Source organism: Amphibalanus amphitrite, unplaced genomic scaffold (assembly GCF_019059575.1).
Source record: "Amphibalanus amphitrite isolate SeventyFive unplaced genomic scaffold, NRLGWU_Aamphi_draft 000357F_arrow, whole genome shotgun sequence".
NCBI lineage: Eukaryota > Metazoa > Arthropoda > Thecostraca > Balanomorpha > Balanidae > Amphibalanus > Amphibalanus amphitrite.
Window position 1 is genome coordinate 103,685 of NW_024881851.1, and position 13,757 is coordinate 117,441.

The following is a 13,757-nucleotide window of genomic DNA, read 5'->3' on the forward strand; positions in this document are numbered from 1 at the left end:
TTGGGCCCTCTGAAAGCTTCTTTAGGGCTCACTGGAGCTCCTTAGGAGCCTTTGTTTAAAGCAAGCTCATGAGCCCTGCGACACTTGTACGGTAGGTACTTGAGCCTGTCGCAGACATTTGACGAGTTGAGAAAGGCCCCGAAGATTTCGTTTCACGCTTTGAACAAAAATTGTGTTAGCACTCCAAAACTTGTGAAAATCAGCTGTAAAATGTAATAAAGAACGAACTAGGAACATGTAATGAATCACAGCATTAACATTTCCGAGTCTGGACTCGGAGTCTTGAAGATTTTGGCGACTGCGAGTCAGACTCTGGTTTGAACTGCACGCTCAAACCGAGTCAGGCCTCACAGGCATTCTCAGAAAGGTACCCCCATTTTTTCCCGACTCCAAAATCTCATCGGATCTGTATCGATGTCAGGGGGTGCCCGGTCAGAGGTTGGGGGGGCAAGTTGCCCCGCTTGCCTCCCCGTGGCGACGCTAATGCGCAGGACTCTAGAAATGATTTTTGACTTCACATTTCCAGTGCTGCATCGCGTGCGTCTCAAAACAAGGCATTACACTCTCCTAGATTCATAGTCATAGATGGCGTTGGTATCGCACGCCTGCAGGCATGCTGCACCGCACAACACGCGGAAGTAAAATTGCGTAGGATCAACGCTGGGGAGCGTCACAGCCTGTATTTTCCTCTGGCGTTATTACAATATTATATATGCACTATGCACGGTGTAGGCATAAGAAACCGTCAACTAACGCTCTTATTTCATCCATCGTATTTTCTGGTCCAAATCCCATGTAACGTCTCAGTGCAGCTAAACCCCCAACCGCCCAGCCTAACCGGGTCTTCGATAAAGGCTGAATGGCTGGTGCCCCTTTCAGGGTCAGGTGCATGATCCAGTATTGAGCCCGGGTGATACCACATAACCAGGTACGACTTCATATAACCATACCAGAATTAACTAGCTGGAGCTTATTTACCGTCATAACATCATACGACAAACGTCGAATATCACAGACGGCGGCTCCCACGGCGATAACGTACCACCAACCATGAAAAGAGAATACAATCGACCAGATCATTCCATCACACGTACCAGCGTCCAGCAGGTTACAAACATATCAGGTATCAACCCCCTACATTTCCTACATTCTCAACTCATAATATACCTACTCGGATATAATGATTCCCACTTACAGCTGTGCGGCTTACTAGGACACAACTAAGAGCATTGCACGTGTTATTGAGCACCGTCGTTCCGAACGCGTCACGCGCTAACAGACCAGTCATCCCACCCCACGCCGTCACAGAGCGGCCCCAGTCGGTTAGTCGTCACTCTCCACAGAGCTCTTGAGCGCGTTCCGCTTCTGCGCGGCCACGATGCCCACCTTGTGGGTGACCAGGTAGTTGACGTGGTCCTCCAGCGGAGTGACACACCGGCTCACGTGCTCATCGCGCTCCATCAGTGAGGCCCAGTCACGCTGGAAACACACAGGGTGTTAGCGTGAAGGATCGGAAGAGGGGAGGGTGCAGGAGGGGTGTTGAGTCACTCTAAACGGTAGGCGCTACATGAATATCAGTTGGCGAACAAAGTGGGCCCCTGGTCGTTCTGGAAAACGGCAAAAGCGTACGCATCTTCATTACTGCTAAAGGTGAAATACGGAAATAACCTTGTGAGGTCAGTCTACCGACAGGTATTTGACTGTGCTGAGTAATGTGGTTTTCACTATGCACGTCACTAGTGTTCCGTACCTTAGGGACCGAGGTGCTCGGCACACGGTGCCCCGGCACGATCCCGTGGCCCTGGTGTGACCCCGTACCCGAGTCCCTTGGTATGACCCCGAGTCCCCTAGTGTGACCCCGAGCCCCTGGTGTGACCCCGAGCCCCTGGTGTGACCCGCACTCACCAGAGCCCGGACGGCGCGGTCGCCGTCGGCCGGCAGCAGCGGCCGGCTGCGGCAAACCTCGGTGAACGCCGCCAGCCGCTCCATCCACGGCCAGACCATCAGGTCCAGCATGCCCGGACGGTCGCCGAAGAAGAACGGCGTGCCGCGCCGCGCCAGCTCGGCCGCCAGCGGCTGCGGCGCACGGGCGGGAGACGGTGTCACACATCAGAGGCAGGCAGCTGAGGGGTGACGTCGAACAACGGGACGGAACACAGCCGAGACGTGACGCACAGACAGATGGCAGGAGATATTGCCACTTGCCAGGATCAGGACAAATACGGCAAGCCATGTGTAATGTGTAACGGCAACCTATGCATCTTCTAGGTAAGCGATGATCGGCGTTATTACCTACCTGTATATTGCGCTGAAACTTTTCATGCAATTCTTCGATTTTCTTCGGCTCATCTAAATGGAAGTACATCTGGTACAATGTACCGATCACCTGAAAAAAGCATAAGAGCTAAGTTCCCTGTGAGTTCAGGAATACAGTCTCAAGACAACAATAACTATTTTGGATACGTAGAAGTGTAATTAATCCCAGATACCTACCGTGACAACATGAATCATTAGACAATATCACTCACGCTCGCGTTATTTTTGTCCTTAATTTACGACAAATTTAGCAGACATCAACAGAGTTCGACTCGGCGGGCAGCAGCGGTCGGTCCTTCCCAACACCGCTCTCCTAGACGAGCTGCTGCTAACTGACGCAACAGTGGTCGGTCTCTAACAACATCTCTCTTCCAGACAAGCTGCTAACCGTGCCAAACGAGTGAATGAAGAAGCGGTCGGCGGCGCGGCGCCAGGGCTCTGCCGGCAGCAGCGCCGGCGTCGGGTGCAGCTCCTCGAGCAGCTCCGAGGTCACCAGGCTCTCGGGCACGAAGAGGCCGTCCTGCTCCAGCGCCGGCACCAGGCCCGGCTCGTAGAGCGACAGGTACCAGGCGGGCTTCGTCTTCAGGTTCACATTGACCACCTCGTGTCTGCCGCAGCGCCAGGGAGAGGAGAGGGCCATGAACCGGTGAGGGGACGGGGCGGTCACTACAGAGCATGTCTAGAGGAAAAGTGAAGGAAACGTTTAGAGTGTCCGATGACCACGGCATGACGGCAATCCCATTCCAGGACCCGGATCAATAGCAAAATATTCGGCCGATTTAATCAGACTTGGTTGGGATCAAATTGGAGTACAGTCAACAACATTCATTTGTGTTCCATGCCATACGGACATTAGCGTCGCCACGGGACGGGGGAAGGGGCAGCTTGCCCTCCCCCCCCCCCAACCTCCGATCGAGCACTCCCTGAGATCGATACAGATCCGACGAGATTTTGGAATCGGGGAAAAATGGGGATACCTTTCTGATAATGCCTGTGAAGTCGGACCAGGTCGGAGCCTTCAGTTCTTACCAGAGTCAGAGTTGGAGTCGCCAAAAGCTTCAAGGCTCCGACGCCAGACCCGAAAATGTCAATGTTTTGATTCAATCCATGCTCCTAGTTGGTTCTTTACTCAATTTTACAGTTTATTTTCACTAAATAGTTGTGCATGCATACGGAGCATGGAAAACTTTCACGTGACACTCACGGAATGTTTTTAGCGGAGAGCACCAGTCGCGTCCTCTGTGCGAATGGGCACATCTTCATTGAGTAGAGTCGGAGCACGCCCGGCCGGCGGGGTGGGCATTCCGAACCTGCCGCCCAGACCACAGCCCATGTTAGCTGCGATGACTATAGTTCATTTTTTCAAACCCGGTTTGACTCCAGGCCCAATCTTACCAATGCCGTGAATGCAGATGCCGTGAATAGCTATCCACGGCATTGGTAATATGCCGTTGCCGTGAATGGGCTCCATTCACGGCATTTCGCCTATTCACGGCATTGGTAAGATTGGGCCCAAGTTCATTATCTAAGCTCTCACGTAAGTTTTCACAACTTCAGCGTCTCGCCAAGAATTTCTCACCGCTAAAAAAAATAATAACTTCAACTTTTGCTCGGTAAATACATGGACTGGATACATGGACTGGTCTTCAAAAAATGAGCATAGGTACTACGGTCATGGTGATCACTCGTCGCAGCTGGCACCCAATTTTTCGTACGATGACACGGTGTCAATGAATTTTAGGAAAACTTCGTTTTTCAATGTTACCGAGAACAGAATCGAGCAAGCGGCTCTGAGCGGTTCTGTCCATGGTAGGCTGGTAGTTATACATTGTCATCGCAATGCAAGTTCGATAGCATTAAATCATCATTGTTCTAATATTTAGTTCCAAAACGCACGTATTAAATATATCGGGAATAATTCACATGCAACTTAGTCGACGTTCGATTTTTGGGGTTGATTTTTTGCCCTTTTCATTTCTAAAACGCGTGCCAAGTTAAAAAAAAAACGTACGGAGTCAAACCGGTTCTGAAAAAGCAAACTATAGCTACTTTGTCGGGCAGGTCGGACAAGAATAAGTTCCCTGATCCCCATCCACACTCGCGGACGAGCAGTTCCTTCAAACAAATTTTTGGCTATGCTAATTGCAAAAAGTTGTTACCAGCCTCATCTTCAGCAGCTCAATGACTGACTCCTTTCCCATCTTGTTTTTGGCTCTCCAATCAACATGCTTTTATTCCTTCTCATGGTTTCAGCTAATATGCTCTGATAGATAATAATTGGGTAATATACATGGATCACCCTGCAGCTGTGTGGCAAACACATGCAGATGGGAACTATCAACTAGTAGGTACTTACCAGGGCCTAGGTGCTTGGTTTCTGATAAGATGCATGTCTGATTTGCTCCATAGCTTCTAATTGCCTGTGTGGTAACATTTCATTTGTTATTACACCCATTTTTAACAAAGGATTAGGGTTTCATACAAATATCCTTTTTTGGTAACTGAATAAAACTCACAAGAAATATTTCTCAGACTCAGCACATTTTCCAGTGGGAATAAAACACTACATCAACTGAGCTACAGGACAACGAGACATATTTGGAGTAAGACTGCAAAGGTATGTTGAAATCCAGGATGAAAAGAGAAATCCAGAATGGTCCAATGCAAATGGTTCCTAGGGATAAAGTTGAGGTGGTCAAGTCAGACTTAAGGCAGAATTGGACTCTTTTCATACAGGAAATATCATGCAAAAACATCAAAATGTGCATCAAATCATTATTGCAATTGCATTGCACCAATCGCTTGCAGGGAGGTACGTACGATTGATGTGAGCATGATAAGATACTGGTGTCAATTGTATGCACTCATTAAAATGTGCATAATATTTTTTAGCATCAACACAAACTCTTCCACGTCAAAGCAATCGCTGATAGTAGATAGGCTGTCAGCAGTTCATGATATTGACTCAGATGGGCACCAGTCAACTTTTACCAATAATTATATGTAGTCAGTAGTACAGAGCCATACTTACATTTTTTGAGCATGTAGCACTCAATAGATAACTGCATGCTATTTCTGTAGCCCCTTGGCTACTTTTACTCACTAAAAGCCGATGGCTGAACATGACCGGTGTTAGCTTCTAATGAAGCTCGAAATGGAAAGCAATAATCACTAACAAAAAATGTCGAATGCCAAGCACTGCTGTTTCTATAAACTACGCACAGTGCAAATACACTCAAGATTACTTGCAAATACTGACAAAGGAATACCGGAATGCTGACAAATACTGACAATACTGGACAATACAACACCGAAACCTCAAACTTCACTAAAGGCGCGCACACATGCCTTGTGTTCAGAATTATTGCTTTCAAATGTCAATGAACCAAATAGACCAATGCAATGCACTTAATCCATTTATCTACCCTATCCTGACACCCTTTATTGGTAAATTGAATAGATGATATAAAAATATCAATACCTGCGCAGCACAGACAAAATACTGTATGTCACCAAGTCTATTTATCCCCGTTAGAAATGACAGATACCCCCAGGGCCATATCCTTCAATAAATCGTGCTCGAGGGCAGCGCTTTTCGAGCATTGTGGCCCGAAGGTTTGGACTTTGAATTGTGAAAAACACCCGCCCGCCGCAAAACGCAAACGCCGCAAAACGCGCAAAATGCACGCCCGAAACGCCAACGCAACGACTGGCATACCGCTAGGATTCCAGAGATTCAGCAGCTTTTTGGTCATTTTCACAAATCAAAAAGTCTCTGCAAAAATATCCTAGATGGAAGCGCCCAACTAAAAAACGGATGGCACGTGCGTGTTCCTCGCCCCCAACTTCCTTCCTTCAGGTCAATCGTCATTTGGGTCACCTTGCTCGCCCAGTAAACATGCCGACGTCGGCCCGACGTCGGCCGACGTCGGGGTGACGTCGGCAACTCGGCATCGGCATGCCGACGTCGGCCCGACGTCGGTCCAACCTCGGTACGACGTCGGCTGGATGTCGGATATGCCCGCATGTTCCGATGTCCAGCCGAGGCCCAGCCGACGTCGGGCCGACGTCGGACCGAGATCAATTGCTGAGGTCCAGCCGACGTCGGGCCGACGTCGGGGCGACGTCGGACCGACATCGGCCGCTGTTTTGACCGTTAAAATAATATAAAATACATGTTTCATGCTTCATAAAGAGCTTCTGTATTCATCCTCAGGAAACTCAAATCTTCCTCCACGCCGCAACCCCCTGATCCGGACTGGACGGGAAACTTTATCCCATTTGGGATTGCCCGTAAGCCGAGCTCGCCCGTAGTCGGGAGCGGTGAGTGCTTGGGGGCTGCTCGGCCTATCCTTTGGTCAGGCTCAGCCCCGGCAACTCACCAGGGCCGGGCCCAGTTCATATAGAAAGGCCAGTCGGCAAGTGTCACTTTGCCAAAGTGCCACTTATCAAAGGGACACTTTGGGAAACGTTGGTGCAGGTGTGTAAGAGTGGCTATATGAATCCATTGTGGGGTCGCCCTTTCCAATAAGTGTCACGTAACAGCAATGGGACCAGGGACTCTATATGAACTGGACCCAGGGTAATCGCCAAGAAGACCAATGTCTCCATCCTATGATCCTTCCGGCTCTGAAATGGTCTTGTCAGACCGAAAGGGCATAACCCAACAAAACAAACCGAATTCGCTAGCTGGCTGCGTGGTGTAGTGGTTAGCGCACTAACCTCGCGTTCGAATGACACGGGGTTCGAATCCCATCGCCGGGTGATGCTTTTGGCGTGTTGTCCCAGTAAACATGCCGACGTCGGCGACTGGGGGGCTCGAATCCCGCCGCCGGTTGATACTTTTGGCCCGTTGTCCCAATAAACATGCCGACGTCGGCCCCGTCGGTCCAACGACAAACGATCTCGTCAACCTCGGCAAACGATCTCGGCCCGACGTCGGCTCGACGTCGGCTGGACTTCGGCTGGACGTCGGAACATGCGGGCATATCCGACGTCCAGCCGATGTCGGGCCGAGGTTGGACCGACGTTTGGCCGACGTCGGGCCGAGCCTCGGCCCGACGTCGGGCCGACGTCGTCATGTTTACTGGGATGCTTGACGACCGGCTGGGTGGACTAAACATTGCGCCAAGACACGTAGGTAATTGTCAAAAAGAATCCTCAGAATCAATGGTGTTCCAAAAATTTGGAACTCAATCACTTTGACCCACTGGACGACACAACAGTTGCCGACCAGATGACAGTCATGACACCCCCCCCCCCCAGTAAACATGCCGACGTCGGCCCTACGTCGGGCCGAGGCTCGGCCCGACGTCGGCCCAGCGTCGGTTCAACCTCGGCCCGACATCGGCTGGACGTCGGATATGCCCGCATGTTCCGACGTCCAGCCGACGTCGGGCCGAGGTCGTTTGCCGAGGTTGACGAGATCGTTTGTCGTTGGACCGACGGGGCCGACGTCGGCATGTTTATTGGAACAACGCGCCAAAAATATCAACCGGCGGCGGGATTCGAGCCCCCCCCCCCCCCCAGTCGCCGACGTCGGCATGTTTACTGGGACAACGCGCCAAAAGCATCACCCGGCGATGGGATTCGAACTCTGTGTCATTTGAACGCGAGGCTAGTGCGCTCACCACTACACCACCCAGCCAGATAGCGAGTTTAGTTTGTTTTGTTGTCTTATGCCCTTTCGGTCTGACAAGACCATTTCAGAGCCGGAAGGATGATAGGATGGAGACATTGGTCTTCTTGGCGATTACCCTGGGTCCAGTTCATATAGAGTCCCTGGTCCCATTGCTGTTACGTGACACTTATTGGAAAGGGCGACCCCACAATGGATTCATATAGCCACTCTTACACACCTGCATCAACGTTTCCCAAAGTGTCCCTTTGATAAGTGGCACTTTGGCAAAGTGACACTTGCCGACTGGCCTTTCTATATTATCTGGGCCCGGCCCTGGTGAGTTGCCGGGGCTGAGCCTGACGGGATAGGCCGAGCAGCCCCAAGCACTCCGACACCCGGCTACGGGCAAGCTCGGCTTACGGGTAATCCCAAATGGGATAAAGTTTCCCGTCCAGTCCGGATCAGGGGGTTGCGGCGCGGAGGAAGATTTGAGTTTCCTGAGGATATTTTGAATACAGAAGGGCTCTTTATGAAACATGAAACATGTATTTTATATTATGTTAACGGTCAAAACAGCGGCCGATGTCGGTCCGACGTCGCCCCGACGTCGGCCCGACGTCGGCTGGACCTCGGCTGGACGTCGGTACATGCGGGCATATCCGACATCCAGCCAACGTCGTGCCGAGGTTGGACCGACGTCGGGCCGACATGTCGATGCCGAGTTGCCGACGTCACCCCGACGTCGGCCGACATCGGGCCGACGTCGGCATGTTTACTGGGCCTCGATACATTATCTCGACGTCGTATCAATGTCGTCACAATGTCGATTCGATGTCGTCACAATGTCGATTCGATGTCGACACAATATCGACACAATGTTGTCTCGATGTCGAAACGACGTCGACACGTCGATGGCGATGTCGACGGACGGACACGGACCTACGCCAGTCACCATGTCAATATGATAATTTTCCGGGATCCTCACCAGGATCATTCGGTGTAAAAGCCGGCATCTGTGATACAAAAGCAATATAGAAATGTGACTGAGTGTATCGATAGTCTCTGCAATGATAAATAATTAGGTACCAGAGTAATTCCGAATACCTATTTCCTCCTTTTCCGGATGTCGAGCGTAGGGGAAATCGATAAAATCCTCAGTACACATCCGATCCGGGCTCGCACCGGCTGGCGCTGCACTTCCCTTCCAAATTTGCTATGTTTTGCATTGAGACACTGGCTTATTTGATTTTTTCTCTATACCTTTTATGAACACTAGATAGGCAAGTTGCACATTTCAATCATGTATTAATGTATTGAATGCTGGGCACACATCTGAAACAGAGACACACAGGTATATCAGCGTTATGCCCGTCTATCTAGACGGGCATAACGCTGATATACCTGTGTGTCTCTGTTTCAGATGTGTGTGCCCAGCATTCAATACATTAATACATGATTGAAATGTGCAACTTGCCTATCTATGCTGGGCACACATCATGAAACACTAGAAAAATCGATGCAAAACCGACTCCCTCAGAGCACACGAACCCGCGCTGTGCTCTGAGGGAGTCGGTTTTGCATCGATTTTTCTAGTGTTTCATGATGTGTGCCCAGCATAGATAGGCAAGTTGCACATTTCAATCATGTATTAATGTATTGAATGCTGGGCACACATCTGAAACAGAGACACACAGGTATATCAGCGTTATGCCCGTCTAAACACAAATTTATTTGAATCTTTATTTGATTTCGATCACGTTGCGTAGAATGGAAAATTTAGCTGCAGCATCTTAGTATCTAGTGCCGATAAACTAGTTCCCTGTTTTCAAATAAGGCAATGTTATTTGTTTTTCTTGCTTTTCTGTAATTGAATATTTTAATTGTTATCATTTTGGTATTTTTTGTCTGTTTCATCTTTTTAAGAGAAATATTTAAAAACAGGAAATAAAAGTTATGTCACAGTGTATATAGTTATGTATCATCACTAATACACAAACGTTCTTTCTGTTTCAGAGAAACTGTAATGGCGTCGGTGAGGGGTGACGCAATGGGTGCTTCTCAAAGAAATTATGGAGAGGTTGTCCTCACTCTGGAAAATTGTCTTTTGAGTGAAGAAAAGCTGACACCGACCCCGTCTGGCTTAGATGGGTTGGAGCCTTCACTAGAGACTGAACTAAGGATCCTGGGAGCGGAACTCATACAGACTTCTGGGAGGCTTTTGAGGCTGCCACAGGTAAGGCATCATTTTGTTAAATCCTTGTTTTTTTGTCATTGGGAGAGTGAATTTCTTTTTCCATTATCATTTGTTGTATTTGCTGTTGAAATTTGCTGAAACTCTTCAGTTGGGGAAACTACGACGAGGAGCCAAACAAAAATTGGATCAGCCAATCAACGGCTGGAGTGGGCGGAAATATGGCGGATTGAAACATGTGGGCCAAAAATGTAAGCAGTACCATGGTTTGAAAATGTCAATTTTTATTATTTTGTTAACGGATTTTCTAATTGTGGTTAAATTATTATTTAAAATTAAACATCTTTGTTTATTGGGTCGGAGAGGCCATCATAACCAAGCGTTTTCATTGTAGTTAATTCAATCTGATTAGTGTCATGCCATCTTACAAAATACTTACTCTTCACATTTACACCAAGTTTCCTGCAAAATCTTACCTTGAAACACTAGAAAAATCGATGCAAAACCGACTGCCCCAGAGCACACGAACCCGCGCCATTACGATCTACTTTCAAGTGGTCGGCCTCCGCCATGTGGACAATTGCTGCGCAGCAAATACAAAACAGCAAAATGTGGCAATGAGTGGTGGCCACGAAATTAAAAATATATGTATAGATGTAAATACTTTGACATTTGGTGTTGTTTTTTGTGGTTTACCACACATCGTTTTTAAATGAATTATATATTATATGTAAGGGCATCGTATTAGCTAAAATAATGTCCCTAATGATAAATTGTTAGCTGATTGTTTTCCAGCAGACCATGTCGTCAAATTTAAGCAAATTTTAGCGACGAAAAAATAGTTGGTTGTCAAGTTCAATGCAGTTTTACAGTACTTAGCCTAACCAAATCTTACCTTACCTACTGATTTTTGCCTCCTGGGCACATATAAATCTAACCTAACCTAACCTAACCTGATTTTTGCCTACCGACCTTAAAGAAACCTAACCTAACCTACTGATTTTTGCCTACCAGGCATAAAGAAACCTAACCTAGCCTAACCTAACCTAACCTAACCTACTGATTCTTGCCTACCGAAGATCCTAACCTAACCTAAACTAACCTAACCTAACCTACTGATTTTTGCCTACCGGGCATAAATAAACCTAACCTAACCTAACCTAACCTACTGATTTTTGCCTACCGGGCATAAATAAACCTAACCTAACCTAACCTAACCTAACCTAACCTACTGATTTTTGCCTACAGGCATAAATAAACCTAACCTAACCTAACCTAACCTAACCTAACCTACTGATTTTTGCCTACCGGGCATAAATAAACCTAACCTAACCTAACCTAACCTACTGATTTTTGCCTACCGGGCATAAATAAACCTAACCTAACCTAACCTAACCTAACCTACTGATTTTTGCCTACCGCGGGCATAAATAAACCTAACCTAACCTAACCTAACCTAACCTACTGATTTTTGCCTTCCGGGAGAGAGAAAGTTACTTGCAGGAATAGATTGCAAGCAATAGTAAATCAAATATTTTCAGGTTAAGTGGTTATGCATCAGGCTTCAGGCCTTCGGCCTTAAGCCAGATACACAACCACTTAACCTAAAAATATTTGATTTACTATTGCCTGTAATCTCTCCTAAGGCATTGCCTACGGCAATGCACTGCTTCGCTCCGAGCACGAGGCAATACTTAACCTTACAGGTTGCGCTAGAACACCATTTTCCTCCAAAAATGTTACATTCAGACATTATATATCCGATAGTCTACAACCTTTACCACTGTTTTCTTCCTACCACGGAATATTGAAGGCTGAAGTAGCATAATATAACCAGAAATACCACTTATGGTGCGAACTGAGCAAATTTAGTACAAAAGCAGACATTTTAAGGTGCTGCAAAATCCCGAAAAAAAAATACTAAGGAACCGGCACAAAGTGCTGATGACTGATTGAAACCTCATAAAAATATAGGTTTATTTCTACATCAATATTATCATAGCTATAATGAGCCTAAAAAATACTTAGCTTCGCTATGAATATCAATTATCAAACAGTCCTACCAGCACTACCAGAAACTACCAGTACTTGACCAGTACTACCTCATTAAATACAAAAGTTGAAATGTTGCTTATAACAATTTTTTTCTTGAAATATCACAATCATGTGAAAATAATCCCCCTCCCCCACCCAAAACCCCGATTCCCCACATTTCCCCTAGTGTGTTGGGCTAAAAATAGGTACCAGTACTACCAGGACTGCCAGTACTTGACCAGTACTACCTCATTAAATGGAAAAGTTGAATTGTTGTTTGTAACAAAAATATTTTTCTTTTCAAATATCACCGTCATGTGAAAACATTCCCCCCTCCCCCACCCAAAACCCCGATTCCCCACATTTCCCCTAGTATGTTGGGCTAAAAAAAGGGTACTATATTTCTGCGTAGATGTTTCGCAACAGCTGACTGCAGGTTCTCACGACAGCTGACATGTTGAAAACAAACTGCGGGTGGAAATCGTGGTGAGATCACGGTAAGTTAGTTATAGCTGGAAATTGTTGGTCAGATTAACTGCATGACACAGTATTGTTACTAAACGCGAGTTTCTCTATAGAATGATGTCTATATTATAGGAATTAACTAATATCTGAACCGGGACGGGTGGCCGGTATGACCGTTTATTGTTATTAGATTAAATTTTTTAACAATTTTCTGTCAAAACACCACTGAACTCTATAATGTGGAATGCGCATCAGCCGCCAGATGGTGTCCAACTTTGCCGCTATGTTGCGCAGACCAGGAAGCGGCGGTATTAGTATATATAAGGTCCGAGTGGCGGACCGATTATGAAAAGCACACTGTACGATGCATTTTGACCTCCTGATTTCATATCTGATAGTTATTCATTCTGGAACCAAGTATCAATGCAGCTAGCTATCTGTGCTTCAAGTGCCCTATGCATCAACAAATGGAGTGGCTAGGACAAAGGGGAACAGAGCGTGGTGGCGAGGGCGGCCCGACCCGCACCGGCCGGCCGTGGGCAGCCGGCCGGCCAGCTGGCATTCAGTTGGCAGGGAAACCGTTGAATAACGAGGCACGTCCCTCGTCCCAGCCCCTTTGTCCCTCCAGCCTGCCGGTGACCATGCTATTTGTCTCCATTTCAGACTGCAATGGCCACCGGGCAGGTTCTCATGCACCGCTTCTACTACTCCAAGTCGTACGTGAAACATCCGATGGAGATCACGGCCATGGCGTGCCTATGTCTGGCATCCAAGATAGAAGAGGCGCCAAGGAGGACCAGGGATATCATCAATGTGTTTCATCACATCAAGCAGATCCGTGCTAAAAAGTGAGTGCCAGCACGGAAGCTATGCACCACACAATTAATGAGGGACAGCCGAAAATGCCAGCCGTACATTATCACGCCACCTGACAGTTGACACATAACCTGAAAGCTCGCCTCGAAACTAATGAAAGGTTAATTTGTTGCTTGTGGGACTTCGATTTTTCTCGGTCATGTGTTGCTTTTCGAGACATTTGTGTTGAAGCTTCTTTTTAATACAGGCTGCAAATGTATCATGGAAGCTTTAGGTGTGTCATTATCGGTAAAAGTGCACATAGATGTTCAGCCA

The 13,757-nt window shown here is 47.5% G+C and overlaps 2 protein-coding genes across 9 annotated transcripts in view; one reads left to right on the forward strand and one right to left on the reverse strand.

Moving 5' to 3' along the window:
• Nucleotides 1-654: 654 nt before the first annotated feature.
• On the reverse strand, nt 655-5,778 carry LOC122389412 (glutathione S-transferase omega-1-like). Of its 6 annotated transcripts, none has more exons than XM_043381415.1 (8): nt 5,608-5,769; nt 5,348-5,455; nt 4,673-4,736; nt 3,521-3,626; nt 2,705-2,924; nt 2,297-2,386; nt 1,906-2,076; nt 655-1,479 (listed from the first exon to the last, which is right to left on the reverse strand). In XM_043381415.1, the coding sequence occupies exons 2-8, from the start codon at nt 5,438-5,440 to the stop codon at nt 1,324-1,326; spliced, it is 900 nt and encodes a 299-aa protein (XP_043237350.1). In that variant the 5' UTR covers nt 5,441-5,455; nt 5,608-5,769; the 3' UTR covers nt 655-1,323. The 6 variants fall into 6 exon arrangements, with proteins under 6 accessions (XP_043237350.1, XP_043237351.1, XP_043237353.1 ...); XM_043381416.1 differs by having other exon boundaries at nt 5,742-5,749; XM_043381418.1 differs by having other exon boundaries at nt 5,348-5,778.
• Nucleotides 5,779-9,916: 4,138 nt separating this feature from the next.
• Nucleotides 9,917-13,757, forward strand: part of LOC122389414 (cyclin-L1-like) — a 30,563-nt gene continuing 26,722 nt past the window's right edge. For 2 of the 3 annotated variants that reach the window (XM_043381422.1, XM_043381426.1), the window contains exons 1-2: nt 9,934-10,169; nt 13,290-13,474. Coding sequence is in view for 1 of the 3 variants with exons in the window: in XM_043381421.1 (XP_043237356.1) it covers nt 9,960-10,169; nt 13,290-13,474 (395 nt within the window). In the remaining 2 variants the exon portion in view is untranslated. Of the gene's footprint in view, nt 10,170-13,289; nt 13,475-13,757 lie in introns of all 3 variants that reach the window. The other variant, XM_043381421.1, reaches the window with a different exon arrangement.

Coding starts and splice junctions, on each gene's coding strand:
- LOC122389412 (XM_043381418.1), bottom strand. CDS start 5,440: ATGTTCAGCCATCGGCTTTTAGTGAGTAAAAGTAGCCAAGGGGCTACA. Junction 3,627..4,672: donor AACCAAGCACCTAGGCCCTG/GTAAGTACCTAC, acceptor TCTGGGCGGCAG/GTTCGGAATGCCCACCCCGC. Junction 2,077..2,296: donor AGTTTCAGCGCAATATACAG/GTAGGTAATAAC, acceptor CGTGCGCCGCAG/CCGCTGGCGGCCGAGCTGGC.